Source organism: Quercus suber, unplaced genomic scaffold (genome assembly GCF_002906115.3).
Source record: "Quercus suber isolate HL8 unplaced genomic scaffold, Cork oak 2.0 scaffold_111, whole genome shotgun sequence".
NCBI lineage: Eukaryota > Viridiplantae > Streptophyta > Magnoliopsida > Fagales > Fagaceae > Quercus > Quercus suber.
The window spans coordinates 104,153-126,395 of record NW_027069576.1 but is presented as its reverse complement, the minus strand read 5'-3'; the positions used below and the strand labels follow the sequence as shown (position 1 = coordinate 126,395).

The following is a 22,243-nucleotide window of genomic DNA, read 5'->3' as shown; positions in this document are numbered from 1 at the left end:
TTTTCGACCATCACTGTACAAAAAATGCTAATCTAGACCATATTGCTTGCTATCTTGCTGCAGGCAATGTACTCATCTTCCATTGTATACTTCTTAACAAAACTTTGTTTCTTAAACTATTATACTACTGAATAAAAAGATATAACTGCTAGTACAATTTCTATCATCTGTATCTCCAACGAAATCAGCATCAATATATGTATCTTTTTATTTCTAGATCACCAATTCCAAAGCATAATTTGCAAAGTGAAATTTCAATCATTCAAAATCTACAAAGGGAAATTTCAACATTCAACCATCACTCCATCTTCAAATCAGATAACAAAATTAAAAGTTAGTGGGGGTGATGTTGCAGAAGTCTGAAAAAAGCAAACACAGTACTCTCTTTAATGGACAAAAATTAAACTATTAATTTTTGGTTAGTAAACCTCAAATCCATAAGGGTTTTTTGAATCCACAATGTGTTAAACTGGAATCTACCAGAAAAAGAATTTGACAAAAAGTCTTTATTTTATTAATAATAGTCTACTTTACCTCTGACGGCTATAAAACATATAAATACTAAGAAAATAAAACCCTAGGACGATTAAGAAACATCTAAAATCCTAATTCACACTAATTACGCAATTATATGACAAAATATCAAAATTTACCAAAAGTTGCAAAATTGAGTTAAATACAAAATCATAAAATATTGATCTTAAGTGTCATCCCAAAATAAGCGGGATCTTATTCTAACTTTTGAGCAAAAAGTTATAAAAGAAACAAAACCATAAACAGCAAAATCGCAGTTCTCGGGGGCTAAACGGAGGAATTCACCAATTTCAGGGGATACCTCCTAGCGAAGCAATGACTATTGCTCAAAAGGTCGTTTCGCTTCAACCTGCCAAATTTCATGTGATTCTAACTCCAAGGCAAATGGTTTCTATTGGCGCCTTTTTGCCTTGCACGTGATTTCAGGCACGCATGAGAGTCTAGAAAGGTCATGGCGGTTGGTTTTACATCATGGGGAATTCAAGAAGTGAGGTGACAATGATGAATAAGAGTTTTAAGGTGTGGAAGTCTAGGAATTTTTGGTTTAGTGTTGGCAAATCATGACAAATTGTAAGTCTTGATTTGCTCTATTAATTTTATTCTAGTCTAAGATGAAGATCTAGTTGAGCTCAAGCAAAGGGGACTTTTTGTGATCTCGACACACCTCTCAACACCCCTCAACAAACCTTACACCCTCTCATGATCAATTGCAAATCAGGGAATTTGAAATTTGACATGTCTTAATTTAGTTAGTTATCTTATTTCAATAACCCTACGAAGCCTACTCTATAAAGACTCTTATATGCATAAATTTTGAAGAGGATAGTGAGGCAAAAACCCAAAGGTATTCAGAGAGAAAATCCTAGCCTTCATTCTATGTACCATGAGTTCAAAAGAATATCCTTCTAGCTGTTTATCATTGGTGAGATAAAAAGAAGGAGCTACAAAGTCACCATCCTAGTGTTGGTGCGAAGTTAAAATATTCAAGAGCTTCTCTTAATATAGTAAATTTTCTATGGGAAGGTTTCCCTTGTAATGGATTTTCCTTTGGAGTGTTTTTTGTTGCGAAATACGAGTATTTCATCCATGAAGACGTCCAAATATTTGAAAAGTTTAGATGTTTTGGGACAATACAAGTTTCTATTGTAAGTTCATCTACAGGATAAAGTCAAGGTATAAAGATTTTATAATATATTGTAAAGTTTCTCTCAATATTAGATTGTCTTGTATGAGAAGGTTTTCCTCATAATGTTTTAATTTCCGTTGGAACGTTCTCCATGTTTCCACTTTCACCATATCACTTGTCTTATGCTTTATCTATTTATTGCTTTATGATATAGTGCTTTCTATTATGTGGTAGTTAATAACGATGTTATTGATTAAATAACTTGGTTATTTGGGACTTAATTGTTAAAGAATCCGATTAATAGATGCTCTCGTAGTATTTTTTAATGGACTATTTTAAGAAAAATTTTGATACTACTTTTATTATAAATATAAAATGTTATCAAATAATTAGTTACTTTTTCCTTTTCTCCTAAAAAGTTTTTAAAAATATTTTCTAAATCAATGTCCTTAAGGCATTTGTTAACTTTTCTCATTATTAAATTCAAGACACACTACATAATACATATTTCAATGTCTAAATGTCTAAATATCCTTTCAAGAAGAGAGAGTTTATTATAGGATAGAAAATTTATGAAAAGTTAGTGAGAAGAGAGGAAAGATGAGGAGTTTTGGGAGGAAGAAAAGGAGCGGAGGGTGTTGAGCAAGTGTTGAAGTCCAACTATATATGCCTATACCTGCTTTGTAAGTTTTAACTATGGCCATGTCAAAACGGCGGCCAAAAGAAAGAAGTGCAAAAAAAAAAGGTGCGTCGTATGTCGCACAACATGATAAACCTCCATTAATGGAGTTTGTCATTGTGCGCAGTTTGTCAAAGTTTTGTACTTCCATTTCAATAATCATTGTTTGGAAAGATGACAAGGGTTTATGTGTCAACTAAGTAAGAAATTAATAATACAATTCGATCAAACTATTTGAAAGATATTATCATACAGTAAAATTCTAAGACTGTTGATTAACAACGTAATCACTAATGTAAAGAATTAAAAATTTATTTGATAGATATCATAGGATTTGCATCCACTTCATAATTATTGATCTATTTAATTAGTTCAAAATATTAATAGATATTTTTTTAGTAAATAGGATTTTATTCCAAATCTCTTACTCGATTAAAAGAAACTTTGTGAAAACACCATTTTAGTTCTTATATTTTGAAGTCACGGTCAATTTGGTCCCTACATTTTAGTAACAGTCAATTCGGCCCCTGTTATTTTTAAATTGGAGTCAATTTGATCCCTACTGTTAATTTACTAACAAAAATTGCCTACGTGGCAAATGGTTTGTCTTGTTGGCGCACACGTGGACAATATAATAATATATAATTATATATTTACATATTTAAAAACTTTTCTATTCTTAAAAACTTTTCTGAGCTTCCAAACTCTATTCCTAGCAACTCAACAATCTAAAACTAAACAAATTATTTAACCCATAAAAAACTCGCACCACAGAACAGACAGTGAGGTAAAAAGTAAAGTAAAACGGCAAAAACCAAAAGGCAGGCTTACCGCGAAAAAGCAGGGTAACCCTTCATTGGCCCTTACCATCGGCGGCAACATCTGAGTAATTCAAAAATGTAAAAAAAACACTGTCCGATCAAACATGGCCAACTCATATATAGATTTTTTCGGGTCCCTTTTTTGTTTTGTGAGTTGCCATATACATAGGACACAAAATAAAGGCTGAACCAAACCATCTCTTTTGTTTTCAGCACCTTTCCTTAACAGGCCTGCGTCTTGATAAACGCTTTGCCTGCACTTTGCATTTGCATTACCTTACTTTACTTTGCACTTTGTTTAGTTTTAGATTGTTGAGTTGCTGGGAATGGTGTTTGGAAGCTAAGAAAAGTTTTTAAGAATAGGAAAGAAAATAAAAGAAATTGAGGATTGTTATAAAAAAATAATATTTTTTTTTCTTTCAATTAATCTTTTCGTTTTTTTTTTTGACATGGATTTTTTTAGGAAATTAAAATGCTTAGGTGGCTTTTTAAATATTTAAATATATAATTATATTAGTCACGTGTGCGCCAATAAAACAAACTATTTGCTACATAGGCATTTTTCGTTAGTAGGTTAACGGTTTTAATTACTAAATTGACTCAAACTTAAAAATAATAAAAACTAAATTGACTGCTACTAAAATGTATGGACTAAATTGACCGTGACCTCCAAGATGTAAGGACCAAAATGATGTTTTTGCCAAGAAACTTTATTAATAAGTTAATTCAACTTGTTAGAAAAAAGCTCAGGACTATAAACAAATCAAGTAAATTAAAGGTTATAAGCTTACCGGATCACCAGCTAATGTGTGTTATGTGAGAGAGAGAGAGAGAGAGAGAGATTACTTTATAAGGAGTTAGGTGGTGCCATAAACCTGCAGGTCGATTCAAGAATCAAATCCCATATGTAATTTTATTTTTATATCAAATTTATCCAGTTTTTGTTGTTCTTCGTAAATAAGCTTCTGCATCAGTTTGCATTATGCTTGAGAGAGAAAAGCATGAGTTGAGGTTTCTTAACTATTCATCTATTGTCTGTCACCATTGAATTGTTAAAACTATTGCATGCCAACTGCCTTTAAAACGACTGTTAGATAGAAACAGTTAGTTTTGCTTTCTTACAAAGTTTAGCGGTTGAGAAAGCTACATGGGAACAAATGAACAATACAATTCCATGCTTCTTCTTTTTCTTTTTCCTTTTGATGGGATTCCATGCTTCAATCTTGGTGAAAATTTTCAATTCAAAGTGAAATAGAAAAACCCAAAATTATATATAGGAGGATATTGGAAATATTGGTAAGCCTTTTTTTTTTCCATCTATAACATTTCCACAATCTGGAACTTAAGTGGCCATTTTCGATAAGTGATCATAAATAGACAGCCTCCTAATAATTATGAATAAAAAAAAAAAAAAACTAAAGTTGCTCTTAATTTTGAAACTAGCTATCATTTAGTATTGTTAATCAGGGTGCTACAGCAAATATATTATCACTCTAGAAGTCTATGGAATACACATCCAATGATACATGCATGCCTAAAGAATATAATTACGAAAAGTTTTATATTAAAAAAAAAATCCGAATTTCACTGTGCTTGACAGCTCGCAAAGAGATAGAGATGTAGTCTTCAGCCCCATATCTTTCCATTCCATCAATTGTTGCTAAGCATGCAAGTAGGTCAAAATAGCTTCTGCTTTATTATAAGATTGACAGAACTTCAATTCATTAGAAAATTATATTGTAGGAAGGAAAAGTTTTGTCTTTGAAACCACTCTAAAGTTCTTCTAACAACTGGCCTTCTTAAAATAGCCCTTAAAATCTTTTTGTGATTCTCTTCTGTCTAAACTTGCTAAGTAAACTTCCATCACCTACTCGACCAAACTTTTTCCTCACCCCCTATCTATCTATATAAGTAGCACCAGGATAGCTTCGAGGAACACACACTCTAGTGGTAGTTACCACAATTATAATACACTAACGTACCAGTTAGGTTCCCCACTTATACTCACATTTGAAAAACAATCAAAGAGGGACAAAAGATGGGTGTTTCTCTTCTTTCATTACCAGCATTTACGAGAATCTTTATATTCTCATTCATTACATTGTATCTCATTCCTGAGCTTGCACTTGCAGGCATAACCAGGCACTACAAGTTTGACGTATGTATTACATGATCAGCACCTAAATTAACGTGTTACCATTATAGAAATTTTTATTTAAGTTTATATGTTTTCTTCTTCTTTTATGTTTTAAAAGTTTGGAATTGTTTTGTAGATCAAATTACAAAATGTAACACGACTTTGCCACACAAAGAGTATTGTGACTGTAAATGGACAGTTTCCCGGGCCTCGTATTGTCGCTAGGGAGGGTGACCGCCTTCTCATCAAAGTGGTTAACCATGTCCAAAACAATATCTCCATTCACTGGTAATGTATTTCTTGTTAAAATAATAGTTAAGTTATTAAATTTATCATTTATTAATAGTTTAATAATAATTATACAATCAAATAACCATTTCCTAACTACTTCAACTTTTCATACATTTAACTCTAAATCTAATTTTTCTGTTGGAACTTGTGATCTAAATGTAATTATGACAATTTGTTTAAAACAGGCATGGTATTCGACAGCTTCAAACAGGATGGGCTGATGGACCAGCATATGTAACTCAATGTCCTATACAAACTAGCCAGAGCTATGTATACAACTTTACTATTGTTGGACAAAGAGGCACTCTTTTCTGGCATGCTCATATATCATGGTTAAGAGCAACTGTCTATGGTCCTCTAATCATTCTTCCCAAGCATGGGGTTCTTTACCCATTTGCCAAACCCTACAAGGAAATTCCCATCATCTTTGGTATTTATAATTAGGCACAATCACTTTTTTAATCTTTTTGACCTTTGATAATATATATAATAATTAATGCAAGCATTTCAATACCGAAAAAAAAAAAACATTTCAGGAGAGTGGTGGAATGTAGATCCTGAGGCAGTAATTAGCCAAGCCCTACAAACAGGAGGTGGCCCAAATGTCTCTGATGCTTATACTATCAATGGACTTCCAGGGCCACTCTATAACTGCTCCGCCAAAGGTATCAAATTATATATATATATATATATATGGAACATTTCTCAATGGTACAATTTCAAGAAAGTATATATGGCGTATCAACTTAATAAACTCATTGATTTTGTATAAATGGGACTTGGCATGCAGACACATTCAAGCTAAAAGTGAAGCCTGGGAAGACTTATCTTCTCCGCCTCATCAATGCGGCACTCAATGACGAGCTCTTCTTCAGCATTGCAAACCACAGTCTCACAGTTGTTGAAGCTGATGCAGTTTATGTTAAACCATTTGAAACCAACACACTCCTCATAGCACCAGGACAGACCACAAATGTTGTTCTAAAGACCAAACCCCACTACCCCAATGCCACATTCCTCATGACCGCTAGACCATATGTGACTGGCCTAGGTACTTTTGACAACTCCACTGTTGCTGGTATCCTAGAATATGAATCTCCACTTCATTCAGCTGCCTCTATTCGAAACCTTCCACTCTTCAAACCCTCTCTCCCTCCTCTCAATGACACTTCCTTTGCAACAAACTTCACTAACAAACTTCGTAGCTTAGCAAGTGCTCAATTCCCAGCAAATGTGCCTCAAAAGGTTGATAGGCATTTTTTCTTCACAATAGGCCTGGGAACAAGCCCTTGCCAACAGAACCAAACCTGTCAGGGACCCAATGGAACAATATTCGCAGCTTCTATTAATAACGTATCTTTTGTACAATCAACCACTGCTCTCCTCCAAGCCCACTTTTTTGGGCAATCAAATGGGGTTTACACCCCTGACTTTCCAATCACTCCTATATTTCCCTTTAACTATACGAAAAACCCACCAAACAACACAATGGTGAGCAATGGGACAAAGCTAGTTGTTTTGCCTTTTAACACTAGTGTGGAGCTTGTCATGCAGGACACAAGTATCCTTGGTGCTGAGAGTCACCCTCTCCACTTGCATGGCTTTAATTTCTTTGTTGTTGGGCAAGGTTTTGGGAATTTTGATCCCAATAAGGACCCGTCAAAGTTTAATCTTGTTGACCCTAATGAAAGAAACACTGTGGGTGTACCTTCTGGGGGTTGGGTTGCTATTCGGTTTCAAGCAGATAACCCAGGTATGAAATAATAACACCATATAGTAATGCTAATTTGGACACACATATCTATCATATTCAACTAATTTTTCTGTTAAATGTCAAAGAAAGATGACTTAGACGTACGCTACAAATATTTGGTAGCCACACTTATGGTGGCAGGTGGCATTACATATACAAAATGACTTCCTTTTCTTTTTTTATTTGCTCATACTTTATCCCTTACAGTTAAAAAAGATTGTAATATTTCATGCATATTAGCATAAAAATATTAAATTAATTGTTTGAAAGATTTATAAGTTAAGTCTAGCTGACTTGAAGTAGAAATAAGATTCATCTGAGACTAATTATAAATAGAACCTATTTTATTGTTAAAATAGGTTCATGATGCAAAACTCTTTTAGTTTAATTATCCAGATGACTCAATATGTATTCAAAATAAAATTCCTTAAATTTTGAGAATTGAAATAAACCCTTAATCCTAATTGTATTTTTTTAAGTGTATTATTATTTTTATATTTTTATATTAGTTTCATCTTATTTTATATTATATATTTTTAATATAAATAACTATTATTTTAATTCTTTATTTTTAAATTTTATTAATAATATTTTAATCTTATTTATTAGTTTTATTTAACCCATACATAATGCAATAAGAATGAGGCTTCAATTATATATATATATATATATGCAAATCATCAATTTACCAGAATCTTCATAAGAGATATTGAAATAACAGATTCTGGAATAAATTGTTATGAAACTAATTTGTTTTTCTTTGTTTTGACGCAAAACCTTCATAAAGAGATATTGAAATAACAGATTCTGGAATTAAATTGTTATGAAACTAATTTGTTTTTCTTTTTCATTTTTTTGCTGTCATTTCATGATTTGTTTGACCACCTATTTGGTAGGGGGGAAAATAGTAGCAATTTTCAGGGTCATGCATGGTGCCAAGTTGCCAACGTTGACAACACTAATAATCTGATGATTGAAGTCCTAAGCACTTTTCTTTTTTATATAAAGTATGCATTATTCATACCTAATTTTAACTGTTCATCTATTATTAAAAAAGATACATTAAATGAGACAATATCATATATTAACCATTAGATTAGATAATATACATATTAGCACCCAAAAAATAAAAGATTAGATACTATACATACAAAAAAGGTGACAATAATAAAATACTCCTTATTTTTTGTACGGTTTTCTATTACTTCATTAGAATAATTACTTTTTGACTATGAAAACTTTTGTATACACATCTAAGTTAATTCTTTAGGTATATACCCATGTAAGGTTGGTGAAGTAAATCTTGTGACATTAAGATTTCATTAGAATTTGCATTATGATAATGACAATTATTTGGCAACAGGGGTATGGTTCATGCATTGCCACTTGGAGATCCACACCAGTTGGGGTTTAAAGATGGCTTGGGTGGTCTTAGATGGAAAGCTCCCAAATCAGAAGCTGCTTCCTCCACCGGCAGATCTTCCAAAATGTTGACAGTGTTGATCCATGACCTTCGACTCACTTCTCGATTCACTCCGACCAGAAACTTTCAACTGATATTATCTTTTAGCCCATTTTAATCTTTTTTTCCCTTTGCCGATTGATCTTCAAGAGCTAGGGAAAGATTAAAGAGGGGACAATTTTTTTGTAACATTCAGATTTCAATTGTTAAAGCAAAAGGCCTCAATAATATTGTCGATAATTACTATACTTCTATCTATCTTTTATATATATTATAAAAAGTTAGATCCCATAATTAGTGGTTACATCCAACAATGACATATGTCTTCTTGTAAAAGTCATATACATAGTTTCATCAATAAAGATTCAATCTTTTAATCAAAGCTTTCTAAAGAAAATGCAATAGACGAAACCTATTTTGCTCTTTTATCACCTTTTGTAAAAAAATAGTATTTTGTTGCAATTTCAGTTTTTTTTTTTTTTTCCCCCTGTAAATGCTTTCTTTTTTTACCATTCAATTGGTTGTAATTTATCAAATTTTTTTGTTATTCATGGTTTTTTTTTTTTTTTCTTTGACTTTCTAGACAATTACTAAATAATTTTCTACTAACGCTTTGTTTGTTTAGCTAGAAAACTTTCTATAATGATAGTTTTCCACATTTTTCAGTTTTGGATAACCAAAAAAAAAAAAATTGGACAACAAAAAACCCTAATAAAGGTTTCACTAAGGAGCTTCAGATTTTAGAGTTTGTCTTTCCTTGTTGCAAGAGATGCCTTATGTAGGGACTCAGTTTGGATTGACCCTGAGTATGAATGGGTTTTCAGCCCAACAAGCCCAAACAATAAATTTATAGAGAGTGGGTTAAAGGTTTAGGCGCTGGCCGTCGTTCATCAAGCATGAACTTTCATTTATAAAAAAAAAGATACTTAGAGTTTCTATACAACTGGGAGGATGCTCCTCGGCCCATGGCCGAGGAGACCTTTTTCTTCTCTTTTTTCCTCCTCCTCCTTTTTTACTTTACTTGCTTTTCTTATATAGTTTTCATCTTCCTATCTCCTTACTCCACTGTTGATCATCCATTTGCCTCTCTTCTGGCCGTCCGTCCCATCAGAGGCCTTATCAGTACTCAAGTGGTTCACTCTGATCAACGTCGCCATGCTAAGGGGTTATATCCCCATTAATGCGGCCAGGGGGGTTAAGTGAATGCATTAAATGCGAGGGTGACAGCCTACTTTGGGCCTGGTCTTTGCCAAAAATCATCCTTGTCAGGCCGAGGACGAGGAGGTCCTCGGCGTGGATTGGGAAAAGAGACTTTCCCCAATTTAGCCTTAAATAGTTAGTATTCCTCGGCGTGGGCCTTGGGCCTGCTACACGATGGGCCGAGGTTATCAAGCCCACAGGCCCCACAATAGCCCCTCAAAACCCTGCTGCACGTTCCCTCGGATGGGGAAGAGGGTTTTGATACCTGCGGGCCCTCTAAACGAGTCGCCCCACTTCGGTTCGTGTTAATTGCTGGCGACTTTTCGACTGCCCGACGCGCTTTTTTAGCGTTTCAAGACTTAATGTGTGCCCACATTAAATTTTGGCGGCACCACGTTTCCCACTTTTGACGGTATGATCTCTTGCTTTTATGGGCGAGCGGTTACATTTGAGGAACCTAAGGGGGAGTATAAGTACCTGTTTGAACCGCCTGGTTTCCTCATTTTCGCACTTACAATTATTGATGCATATGATTTGAATCTGGTTCAACTTGCACACTACCTGAAGAGCATCGTCATACTTCTGTAAGTCTTCTTCTTCCAGTGACCCCCAAATTTTCCTTGGTTCTACCCCTTCTTTTCTTCTTTTGGAATTTTTAGTTGTCCTTGGGGGGATGGGTAAGTTTAAGAAATTAGTTGAGTCCGACGAGATGATGAACAAATTCATTGTCGACTATGGGATACCCAATAATGTGAGTTTGAAGTACTGTGAAGAAGGGGAGTGGTACCTTAAGAGGAGAGAGGGTGAACTCGTGATCCCGATAGTCGCTTTCGTAGAGGGAGGGATGAGAATCCCTATGAGGCCGGTGACCTTCAATTACCTTAGGCATTTTCGCCTGACTCCTACTTAGTGTGCCGTGAATGTATTTAGGATATTAGGGTGTGTAGATACCCTGAATGAAAAAATGGGGCTGAGACTGACTCACCACGATGTGAACTGGTGCTACAATCTTCATCACCTGAGGGGTAAGACGTACTATATGAAGACAAGAGACGATAGGGTTCGTCTCATCCAGTGTCTTCCTGATTCCAATAAGGGGTTGACCCAAGATTTTCTCATAGTGTCGGGAGAGTGGCACAACGGTTTTCATTGCCCAACAGTAGAGGGGGAGCCAGGTAGGGTATCCGAAGTGAAAGACAATCTAGGTTTCAGTATTTTCAAGTTTTATAACTGTATATCTGATTTGGTTGATTAACCATAGGAGTTTCACTTTCCTTTTCGCAGATCCGCACGCTTTTGCGCGTCATTTCCATCTGGTTAACAAAGCAGATTTGGAAACCGTTCTTAGGTCGGACCTTTTCCTGAACGAAACTGATAACCAGGTCAGAGCTGCTCATCAAATCCTCGGATGCGACCCAGCTCAGAAATCATTCCCTGTCCCGAAGCACGTAATTAGAGCTCGTGACCCTCGGCTTACGCAGATTACCGTGGTGGAGGACGGTTTTGCATTTACTGAGGGGTCTTATATACCTGAAGGCATTCCGCTAGCAGGTCCCTCCTCATCCCAGCAAGTAATAGTGGCCGAGGAAGGGCTATCTAAGAAGGCAAGGGAGGTGGTTGAACTGAGTTCCTCTGAGGACGAATATAGCGTGTTCAACCTAGCTGATCAGTCCGAGGATCCATCTGGTGATCTGGGAGACCCTCATTTGTCCGAAGCCGATCTCCAGTCCCTAAGAGTTGGTACTCCGACTGAGATGGGTTTAAAAAGACAGCCCCAAACCAATCTTCTTGACCTGCTCGAAGGCGGTTCCAAGAAAGGTGTACCAGAAGATTTGCAGCCCCAGCCCCCAGCACCTCCGCCCCAGATTTTAGCTGTGCAAACCAGGTCGTCCTCTGCCCCCACAGTATCTGACCCTCAGACTGAATCTCATGACCCGAAAAGGAAGAGACTTTCCAAGGGTAAAGAGCCAATGGATGGGAGCAAATCCCATTCCCCGCCCGAGGAGGGTAGGTTTCGCAGGCCTCTGAAGCAACTGAAACTCGGTGGTCAACGGAAGGGTAAGAAGGCCACCCAGTAGTCCGAGGCTCAAGCCTGGCTGCCCGCTGCCATGCTCCATGATCAGCCCCTGATGGATAACGCATCGATGCGGGAATCTCAAGGAGCCGAGGGGGCTCTCGTAGCCGAGGCCCTGGAGAAATCTCTTCTTCTTCCCACTGACATGGCCGAGCTTCCTTTCTCTTTACGGAGTTACTTGTTTTTGTTGGCAGGCTATCCAGGCCCTTTTCAGGTTAGGCGAGGAAGTCGATGGCCATAGCAATGCCTTAGCGCAAGAGAGTGACAAGTTCTTGGAGGCTGCCAATAACCTCAAGAGATCTGAGGCCACCAATACCCTCAAGAGATCTGAGGCCGACCTAAAAAAGGCAACAGAGGATCTGGAGGAGATGAAGAAGGCCAGGGACGCTGCTGCCTCCGACCTAGCCGTGGCCAGGAAGCAAGCTGAGGATCAAACTAATCGCTTGCAAGACGTTGAGGGTCAACTACAGACTGCCAAAGGAGACATTGTCTATATGAGGGAAAAGTTGACCGCGGCAATCCATGAGAAAGGTGTTGCCGAGTATGCTAGGGACGAGGCTGTGAGAGCCAAAGACGAGGCGATATTTACAAAAATAGACGCTGAGCGTTCTGTAGAACAGGCAGAGGAGGAGGCTTTCACAGATGGGGTGGCTAAGACTAAAGCCATCCTTCGGGCTCAAGTTCCTGCAGTGTGCAGGCATTACTGTTCTCAAACCTAGCATGAGGCCCTCAACCAAGCAGGGGTTGATGCCTCATCTGATCTTAGGAGGGAGGACAGGGTATATTACCCTATTGCCATTCGCGAGGTTGCACTTGCTGCTCCCGAGGAGGGGTCCTCATTACCAGCAGTTGAGGGTCGCGATAAGTCGCTAAGGATACATCGTTGACTGACCAACCATCCGAGGAGGTTGAGCCCCAGAGGACGCTGGGGAGAGCTAGAACCGAGGGTCAGGAAATACCACAAGATGTGGCGAGGCTCCCTGCGGACCCTTCGATTCAACGCACTTAAGCCTTGGCTAAAGCCTTTGACTTGCTTATCGAATTAATTTGCCTACTAAGTTGGGGGAACTGATATACGACATAGGATAGTTTTGTTTATTTTCTCTTTCATTTCATTTTGTTTCTTGCCTTAGTGGCGTTGTAAGGAAATTGTATACTTTCTGTTTAAGCTGAATGCTTAGTACTTTGCTTCCAACTACAGATATTTTCTTTTGTTTGCTTTACTATAATATTCTGCTCAATATTTGTATTCTATTTTGGAGTTAGTCTCATGAAATCGTCTATTATCCTTCAAATATAAATATAAAGACCGTATCATAGCTTGACTCTAAGTAACGCTTTGGTTTTTCTCCAGATAGTTATTTTCTCCATGGGTTTGAGTCCGAGGACCATGCAATACCCTGGCTCCGTCTAGTACTTCTGTTTTTCTGTAAATATCTAGTTTTCCATAGGTTTGGGTCCGAGGACCATGTAATACCTTGGTTCTGCCTGGTACTTCTATTTTTCTATAAATATCTAGTTTTCCATAGGTTTGGGTCCGAGGACCATGCAATACCTTGGTTCTGTCTAGTACCCAGGTATAATGGTGTGTATAGTTTTACCATAGGCTTGGGTCCGAGGACCATGCAATACCTTGGTTCTGTCTACCACTTCTATTTTTCTGTAAGTATCTAGTTTCCCCATAGGTTTGGGTCCGAGGACCATGCAATACCTTGGTTCTGTCTAGTACCCAGGTATAATGGTGTGAATAGTTTTACCATAGGCTTGGGTCCGAGGACCATGCAATGCCTTGGTTCTGTCTACCACTTCTATTTTTCTGTAAGTATCTAGTTTCTCCATAGGTTTGAGTCTGAGGACCATGCAAGACCTTAGTTCTGTCTAGTACCCAGGTATAATGGTGTGAATAATTTTACCATAGGCTTGGGTCCGAGGACCATGCAATGCCTTGGTTCTGTCTACCACTTCTATTTTTCTGTAAGTATCTAGTTTCCCCATAGGTTTGAGTCTGAGGACCATGCAAGACCTTGGTTCTATCTAGTACCCAGGTATAATGGTATGAATAGTTTTACCATAGGCTTGGGTCTGAGGACCATGCAATGCCTTGGTTCTGTCTACCACTTCTATTTTTCTATAAGTATCTAGTTTCCCCATAGGTTTGAGTCCGAGAACCATGCAAGACCTTGGTTCTGTCTAGTACCCAAGTATAATGGTGTGAATAGTTTTACCATAAGCTTGGGTCCGAGGACCATGCAATGCCTTGGTTCTGTCTACCACTTCTATTTTCTGTAAGTATCTAGTTTCTCCATAGGTTTGAGTCTGAGGACCATGCAATACCTTGGTTCTGCCTAGTACCCAGGTATAATGGTGTGTATAGTTTTACCATAGGCTTAGGTCCGAGGACCATGCAATGCCTTGGTTCTGTCTACCACTTCTATTTTTCTGTAAGTATCTAGTTTCCCCATAGGTTTGAGTCCGAGGACCATGCAATACCTTGGTTCTGCCTAGTACCCAGGTATAATGGTGTGTATAGTTTTACCATAGGCTTGGGTCCGAGGACCATGCAATGCCTTGGTTCTGTCTACCACTTCTATTTTTCTGCTTAAGCTGAGGCGTGTCCTCGGACTGCTTTACTGGAGATGATTCCTCCTTGGGTCAGATTATAATCTTTACACGTGGCATTGATCTCGCCTCCAGCTCGAGGCCCCATCTTTTTCATTTATGAAGCGCCCTTTGTCCATTCGTGTTCCGCGCTTGACGCTTCGGTGCGCGAAACGCGCCTTCATTAATGTCCTCGTGAATTAACACGAGTCCAACGGTCTATGGCCTCCTTGGAAATTGGTAGCTTCATTATTAGCCCAGCTGATAATTCTCTTTCCGAACTCTGCATGAATTAATTCTCACCAACCCCCATCCCCTATATAAGGTAGGGAGGTGGTTTCCCCACAATCCATGGACCTCTCAACTCAAACAGAAAAAACACACTCTTCCAGCTCTCCAAACCCTTTTAACAACCCCGCCGGAATTGTTATTGGAATTGGCAAAAACCGGTATGGCCGCAGCCCCCACTGGGCTTTCGGTGCGGCAGAATCTAGGCGTAACCCCGATGGCGCCATACAAGGTGGCCCGGAGGGATGTTGTCAGAGTACCTAACGTCTCTCCTCGGAGCGCACCCCCGACGAAGAAGACGTGCGAATTCACCTCATGGGCGGTGCTCGAGTGTTGCCGTCTCCAACGGCCAACACTCGTGAGGATTGAAGAGAATCGAGGGAACATCATAAGGGAAGGTATCCCGGAGCCCCTGCATCTGCTCCTCTCTTTGTTCCAGCTCCGCCGCGCCGAGAAGGGAGTTGTCGGTGGCCTGGAAACATGATGGCCCTCCCCCTTCCCTGCCTTTTGTGTCAAGCTCTCCCATTCTCTTTATACCAATAAAGGGACGGCTTGACACTTCCCACCGGCTAGCTTTTTTAGGGCGGCTCCACCTAGGCCTCTGATTGAAGAAATAGCTGGTAGGATTAGCTTGTAAATTTGTTTGTGAAACACACCTGCCTGAGCCTCTGATTGTAATTTGTACTCTTTCTATTTATGAAATAATAATATCAAGATTTCTCTTTTCGCTGTCAAATCTTCTATTTTTTCTTCTTCTTTTTTTTTGTTTTTTTTTTTTTTCAACCTACTGTAAAACAACTACTTAGAACACTCGCCTAGTGCGCCGGCCAGCACCCTAATCCTCCCCACAGACGGCGCCAATTGTAGGGACTCAGTTTGGATTGACCCTGAGTATGAATGGGTTTTCAGCCCAACAAGCCCAAACAATAAATTTATAGAGAGTGGGTTAAAAGTTTAGACGCTGGCCGTCGTTCATCAAGCATGAACTTTCATTTATAAAAAAAAAGATACTTAGAGTTTCTATACAACTGGGAGGATGCTCCTCGGCCATGGGCCGAGGAGACCTTTTTCTTCTCTTTTTTCCTCCTCCTCCTTTTTTACTTTACTTGCTTTTCTTATATAGTTTTCATCTTCCTATCTCCTTACTCCATCTGTTGATCATCCATTTGCCTCTCTTCTGGCCGTCCGTCCCATCAGAGGCCTTATCAGTACTCAAGTGGTTCACTCTGATCAACGTCGCCCTGCTAAGAGGTTATATCCCCATTAATGCGGCCAGGGGGGTTAGGTGAATACATTAAATGCGAGGGTGACAGCCTACTTTAGGCCTGGTCTTTGCCAAAAATCATCCTTGTCAGGCCGAGAACGAGGAGGTCCTCGGCGTGGATTGGGAAAAGAGGCTTTCCCCAATTTAGCCTTAAATAGTCAGTATTCCTCGGCGTGGGCCTTGGGCCTGCTACACGATGGGCCGAGGTTATCAGGCCCACGGGCCCCACACCTTACATAATATAATAATAATAATAAAAGGACATTCTCATTTGGTTTGAGTCTTTTTTTAAAGGACAAAATTTTTCTCCAAACTAGTTCGTAAGAAAACCCTTTAAAGTTCTCCTATATTTTTGTATTAGATGTGAATTTTGAAAGTCTAATAGTTGGATCATGTATTTTATGTCCTTAACACGTATGTGAAATTTTTTTCAAATCGGATGTTATTTTTTATTCGATCAATAAACTTATTTTTTATATATAATTTTAAATCATAAAAACTTGAAATTTAAACATTTTACTAAAGACATAGCTATTGATCTTTGATCTTCTTTAAATTTTGCAAGCATGGATGATATAATAAGAGTATGCAATCTAACGGTTAGATTTTCAAAATTCACATATGATAAAAAGATAATAGCGAAGTTTGAAGAGTTTCTCTCTAAACTAATTTTGAGAAAAAAAATTTCCTTTTTTAAACATTTGAGCTCTATGCATTTGTTAAAAAAATTGAGTGTATATGTTCTCTAAAATTATTTTTTAACAATTAATTTCTTTAAGTATTGTTTAACACGTTTCCTTTGAACAAATACAGCAATTTATGTATACCATTTTAATCATTTATCTGTAAGTTGTCTACTTTTATTTTCCATATATTATGTCATTGGTAGATTAAATGACTAAATTCATCATCTTTTAATAGTTTAAACGAATCGTTAATTTAAAAGGTTTAGTTTACCTCTAGTATTTTTTTAACTAAACATGTCATTTTGTTTTAAATATACAATGGCAAGTGGTAATGGGTTTTAATCCCCACCTTTTACTTAGTTGGTGGGTGATGTGGCAGTCTCTCATTAAAATAAAAGGAGATTCATTTTTAAAAAGTACTTGAGGTAAGCCAAATCCAATTTAAAATGATATCAAAGCAAGAGGTCTTGGGTTCAATCCATTTCTTAGAGCACTCACTTCAATGTGGGTGTAATAGAAAAATGTGTCAAATTTACACATATAAGCCCAAAATTTACCCATATCAGTCAATCTATATATGCATAAATTTATAGAAATTGTAGCATTGTAAATGCATATTTTATTAATTCTTTAGTTCACCCCATGAGGAAGAGAGAGATATGTCTATAAATGCATAAATTTTTTTATTGTTATCTCAAATCATAAATATGATTTGAGATAACAATAAAAAAAATTGGTAAGGGAATAGTATTTTAATGAAATATAATGTAAAATAAATAATTTGATGTGAGGTGTTTTCAAAATTGAGTATGTAAAATAGAAAAAGTAAGTTCTTATGTTAAAATAAATAGAAATGTTTGCACAAGCTTATGCGAACGTTCTTAGGTGGCCCACACGTAGATTAAGCTTTTAAGGAAATCAATAATTTTTTGCTTATGATCATATAAGCAAAGTTATAGTAATAGCAAAAACAATAATAAGTAGGTTTATAGAAGAGAATTGGGAATTTTAATATATTAGCTCATTTTGTATATTGTAAAACTCAGTCTATCTATAAATGCGTAAATTTTTTTATTGTTATCTCAAATCATATATATGATTTGAGATAACAATAAAAAAAAAAATTGGTAAGGGAATAATATTTTAATGAAATATAATGTAAAATAAATAATTTGATGCGAGGTGTTTTCAAAATTGAGTATGTAAAATAGAAAAAGTAAGTTCTTATGTTAAAAGAAATAGAAATGTTTTCACAAGCTTATGCGAACATTCTTAGGTGGCCCACACGTAGATTAAGCTTTTAAGAAAATCGATAATTTTTTACTTATGATCATATGAGTAAAGTTATAGTAATAACAAAAACAATAATAAGTAGGTTTATAGAAGAGAATTGGGAATTTTAATATATTAGCTCATTTTGTATATTGTAAAACTTAGTCAATCTATAAATGCGTAAATTTTTTTATTGTTATCTCAAATCATATATATGATTTGAGATAACAATAAAAAAAAAAATTGGTAAGGGAATAGTATTTTAATGAAATATAATGTAAAATAAATAATTTGATGTGAGGTGTTTTCAAAATTGAGTATGTAAAATAGAAAAAGTAAGTTCTTATGCTAAAATAAATAAAAATGTTTGCACAAGCTTATGTAAATGTTCTTAGGTGGTCCACACGTAAATTATGCTTTTAAGGAAATCGATAATTTTTTACTTATGATCATATAAGTAAATTTATAGTAATAGCAAAAACGTAGGTTTATAGAAGAGAATTGGGAATTTTAATATATTAGCTCATTTTGTATATTGTAAAACTCAGTCAATCTGTAAATGCGTAAATTTTTTTATTGTTATCTCAAATCATATAATTTGATGTAAGGTGTTTTCAAAATTGAGTATGTAAAATAGAAAAAGTAGATTCTTATGTTAAAATAAAAAGAAATGTTTGCACAAGCTTATGCAAATGGTCTTAGGTGGCCCACTTGTAGATTAAGATTTTAAGAAAATCGATAATTTGTCACTTATGATCATATAAGCAAATTTATAGTAATAATAAAAATAATAATAAGTAAGTTTACATAAGAGAATTGGGAAGTTTAATATATTAGCTTATTTTGTATATTGTAAAACTCATAGTTTGCCGTTTCCTTATTTCTACTAAATTGGGTTAAGCTTTTATCATTATGCCTTGTTGATCTTCATTCATTAGAACTAGAATGAGAATTAAAATTGGCAATTGTCAAACCATATCATTCAAATAATGTTTTAATTATAAGAAAAACTAAGATGATATGTGTGGGGGAAAAGGGGGCCAGGCCCAAGTTAATGGGCCGAATGCCCACGAGAGGACTGTTTCACGTCCGAAAAGAAGGACGCGGAAAAGACAAGGCCCAGCTAGGAGTGGAATCCTCTTGATGAAGGATCATCGCTGTCCGAGGAGGATATCTCCAGTCCGAGGAGGACATCTCCTGTCCGAGGAAGATGTTTTGCTCTAATATGATATCGGAGACTAATTGAGTAGGGAAAAAGCCCGAATGACTGTCCGAGGACTCCACCTGATCAAGATAAGCTCAAAGCATATTCAGGAACGATAAGGATGGGGAAATATCTGAGGGAAAGGCTGCTGCCACAGTATTCAATGCATTGCAACAGCTTTTCTGGCCGCATTTATGTGGAGAAGACCTCTGAACAGTGCATCCTAACCTACCGCCACTCACACAGAGATGAAAAGAAGCTGCCTGATGTGACAGGTACTTGAGCAAGTTCATGGATGGGGAGCACGTGGACGATGGAGATGAGGGTAGGAGTGACTATATAATAGAGGGGAGCACCTGTCAATTGACCCCCGGAAGAAGGAAGAGAGAAAAGAGAGAGAAGGAAAACAAGAGAGTAAAAAAAAAAAAAAACTATCAATGTATACCAACTGATCAATGCACTGTTGAAATGGTTATGATCCATTGTTATTAATCCCTTACTAACTCTAGTTCTTTGACCCATACTCTACAAATTAATTGTCCTAGGGTTTACGTAAAGAATTTGAACCCTACAATTGGGGCCGTCTGTGGGGAGAGCTTGAGCGGAAGGGAAGAGTAGCAGCGGTTGGTCATGGCTGGTCAAGGGCAACAACCGGCAGAATCTGAGGCCTCCCAACATATTGATCCTTTTCTTAATCTGGAGCGGAGGCAGGACCGTGAAGGTAGTGTGCATACTACACACACTGAGCGAACCCAGCCTCGCAGTGGAAGTCGCGTTCCCCATGCAGAGAAAAACAGCATGCAAATGGAGATTGAAAGGTTGAAAAGGGAGTTACGCCATGAGAAGAGGAAACGCGCTGTACCACACCCTGATGACGACTTGGACGACGGGCAAGATATTACCTATGAGCAGAACTCTCGAACTCCAATCAGTGAGACTTTCTCGTATGAAGCTGAGCACTCTCGTGAGAAGTGACCTCGAGGACTACCATATGGAGGGGTGGGCAATGATGCCATGAGCAAGGCCCTGAATCAGATCTCCAGGTCACCCTTTACACGTAGGATCGAAGGAGCGGAGATGCCATGGCGTTTCAACCAGCCAACCTTCACTATCTATAACGGCAAAACTGATCCTATGGAACACGTCAGCCATTTTAACCAAAGAATGGCTGTCTATGCCAGAGACGAAGCTCTAATGTGCAAGGTATTCCCCTCCAGTTTGGGTCCTGTAGCCATGAGGTGGTTTGATAACCTGAGGGCCGATTCCATCGATTCTTACCAAGAACTTACTCAAGCTTTTGGTTCGCGATTCGTCACCTGCCGAAGGGTACCCAGGCCCTTGTCCTCCCTTCTGTCCTTAAGCATGCGTGAGGGTGAGACACTGAAGGCGTACTCGGATAGATACTGGGAGATGTTTAACGAGATGGAAGGCAACTTCGATGCCATGGCCTTGAAGACGTTCAAGTTGGGTCTCCCCACTGATCATGGTTTAAGAACGTCCTTGTCCGGCAAGCCCGTTGTTAGCATGCGCCAGCTCATGGATTGCATTGAGAAATATAAAAGGGTTGAAGAGGATCGGCAACAGGGGAAGGGTAAGGATAAGGCTACCACCCAGGACAGGAAGGACTTTAGGTCGGATCGCTATAACAACGGTAAGCCGAGGAGAGATTTCGCTGGACACTCAGGTTCAGCAAATGCCCAATCAGTTAACATCGTGTTCAAAGAGCCCGTTCATCAAGTCCTGGATAAGGTAAAGAATGAACCATTCTTCAGATGGCCGAATAAAATGGTGGGGAATCCTGATAGACGCAATCATAATGTCTATTGTCAGTACCACCAGGACCACGGGCATACGACTGAAGACTGTAGAAGCTTATGGGACCATCTGGATCAACTGGTCAGCGAAGGCAGATTGAAGCATCTTTTACATCGCTCCAGCGGAAGATGAGGGCAGCCAATTTCGGATGCCGAGAAAGGGGATTCTGCAAAACCCCCTTTGGGTGTTATCAATGTTATTTTTGCAGCACCAGGAAGGACAGGAGCCCGGCCATCGAAGGTCATGTCCGTGGCTCGGTTGCCGGTGGGAGATGCTGATAAGAATCCGAAGAGCCCTGGGCATGCTGTACCCCTCGTTCTAGGCTTTTCAGACGAGGATAAAGCTGGGACCATTCAACCTCATAAGGACGCCTTGGTGGTTACCCTCAAGATTGGGGGATATGATGTGAAGAGAGTGATGGTAGACCAGGGCAGCGCGGTGGAGATCATGTATCCTGATCTTTTCAGGGGATTGAATCTCGTGCCTAGTGACTTGACTCCATATTGCTCCTCTCTATTCAGCTTTGAAGGAAGAATGGTTATGCCGAAGGGGCAAATACGACTGCCAGTGCAAACGGGCTCAGAAATCGTTGAGGTGAATTTCGTCGTGGTGGATGTTTACTCCCCTTATACGGCAATTATAGCCAGGCCCTGGTTACACACGCTAGGGGCTGTCTCTTCCACTCTACACCAAAAGGTCAAGTATCCTTCCGAGGGGCATGTTTGCGAGATCCGTGGAGATCAGTCCTCGGCTAGGAAATGTCTGGTGGCGGCCATACGACACGGGTCTGAGGATGAGCCTTCGGAAATGGCGGTCAAAAACCTATAGCAGTTAAAGGGGCGATTGTCGCCTACCGGTGGGCAGGATGAAAGTGTAAAATGTGAGGACTTAGCGCGGGTCTTGGTTGGGGCTAACCCTGAAAGATACTTTCAAGTTAGATCCCAGATACCTCAGTCAGAAAGAGAAGAGCTAGTTGAGTTCCTTAAAAAAAATGTTGACATATTTGCGTGGAGTACCTATGAAGCCCCGGGGGTAGATC

General features: G+C 38.2%; 2 protein-coding genes across 2 annotated transcripts; both read left to right on the top strand.

The window, feature by feature from the left end:
• The first annotated feature begins 5,065 nt into the window (after nt 1-5,065).
• Nucleotides 5,066-9,185, top strand: LOC112004816 (laccase-17). The gene is made up of 6 exons (XM_024037046.2): nt 5,066-5,318; nt 5,434-5,585; nt 5,774-6,018; nt 6,125-6,253; nt 6,379-7,341; nt 8,705-9,185. The coding sequence occupies exons 1-6, from the start codon at nt 5,199-5,201 to the stop codon at nt 8,833-8,835; spliced, it is 1,740 nt and encodes a 579-aa protein (XP_023892814.1). The 5' UTR covers nt 5,066-5,198; the 3' UTR covers nt 8,836-9,185.
• Nucleotides 9,186-20,466: 11,281 nt separating this feature from the next.
• LOC112004804 (uncharacterized) lies at nt 20,467-22,032 on the top strand. The gene is made up of 2 exons (XM_024037031.2): nt 20,467-21,214; nt 21,413-22,032. Exons 1-2 carry the CDS (start codon nt 20,467-20,469, stop codon nt 22,030-22,032), a joined length of 1,368 nt encoding a protein of 455 aa, XP_023892799.2.
• Nucleotides 22,033-22,243: the final 211 nt, after the last annotated feature.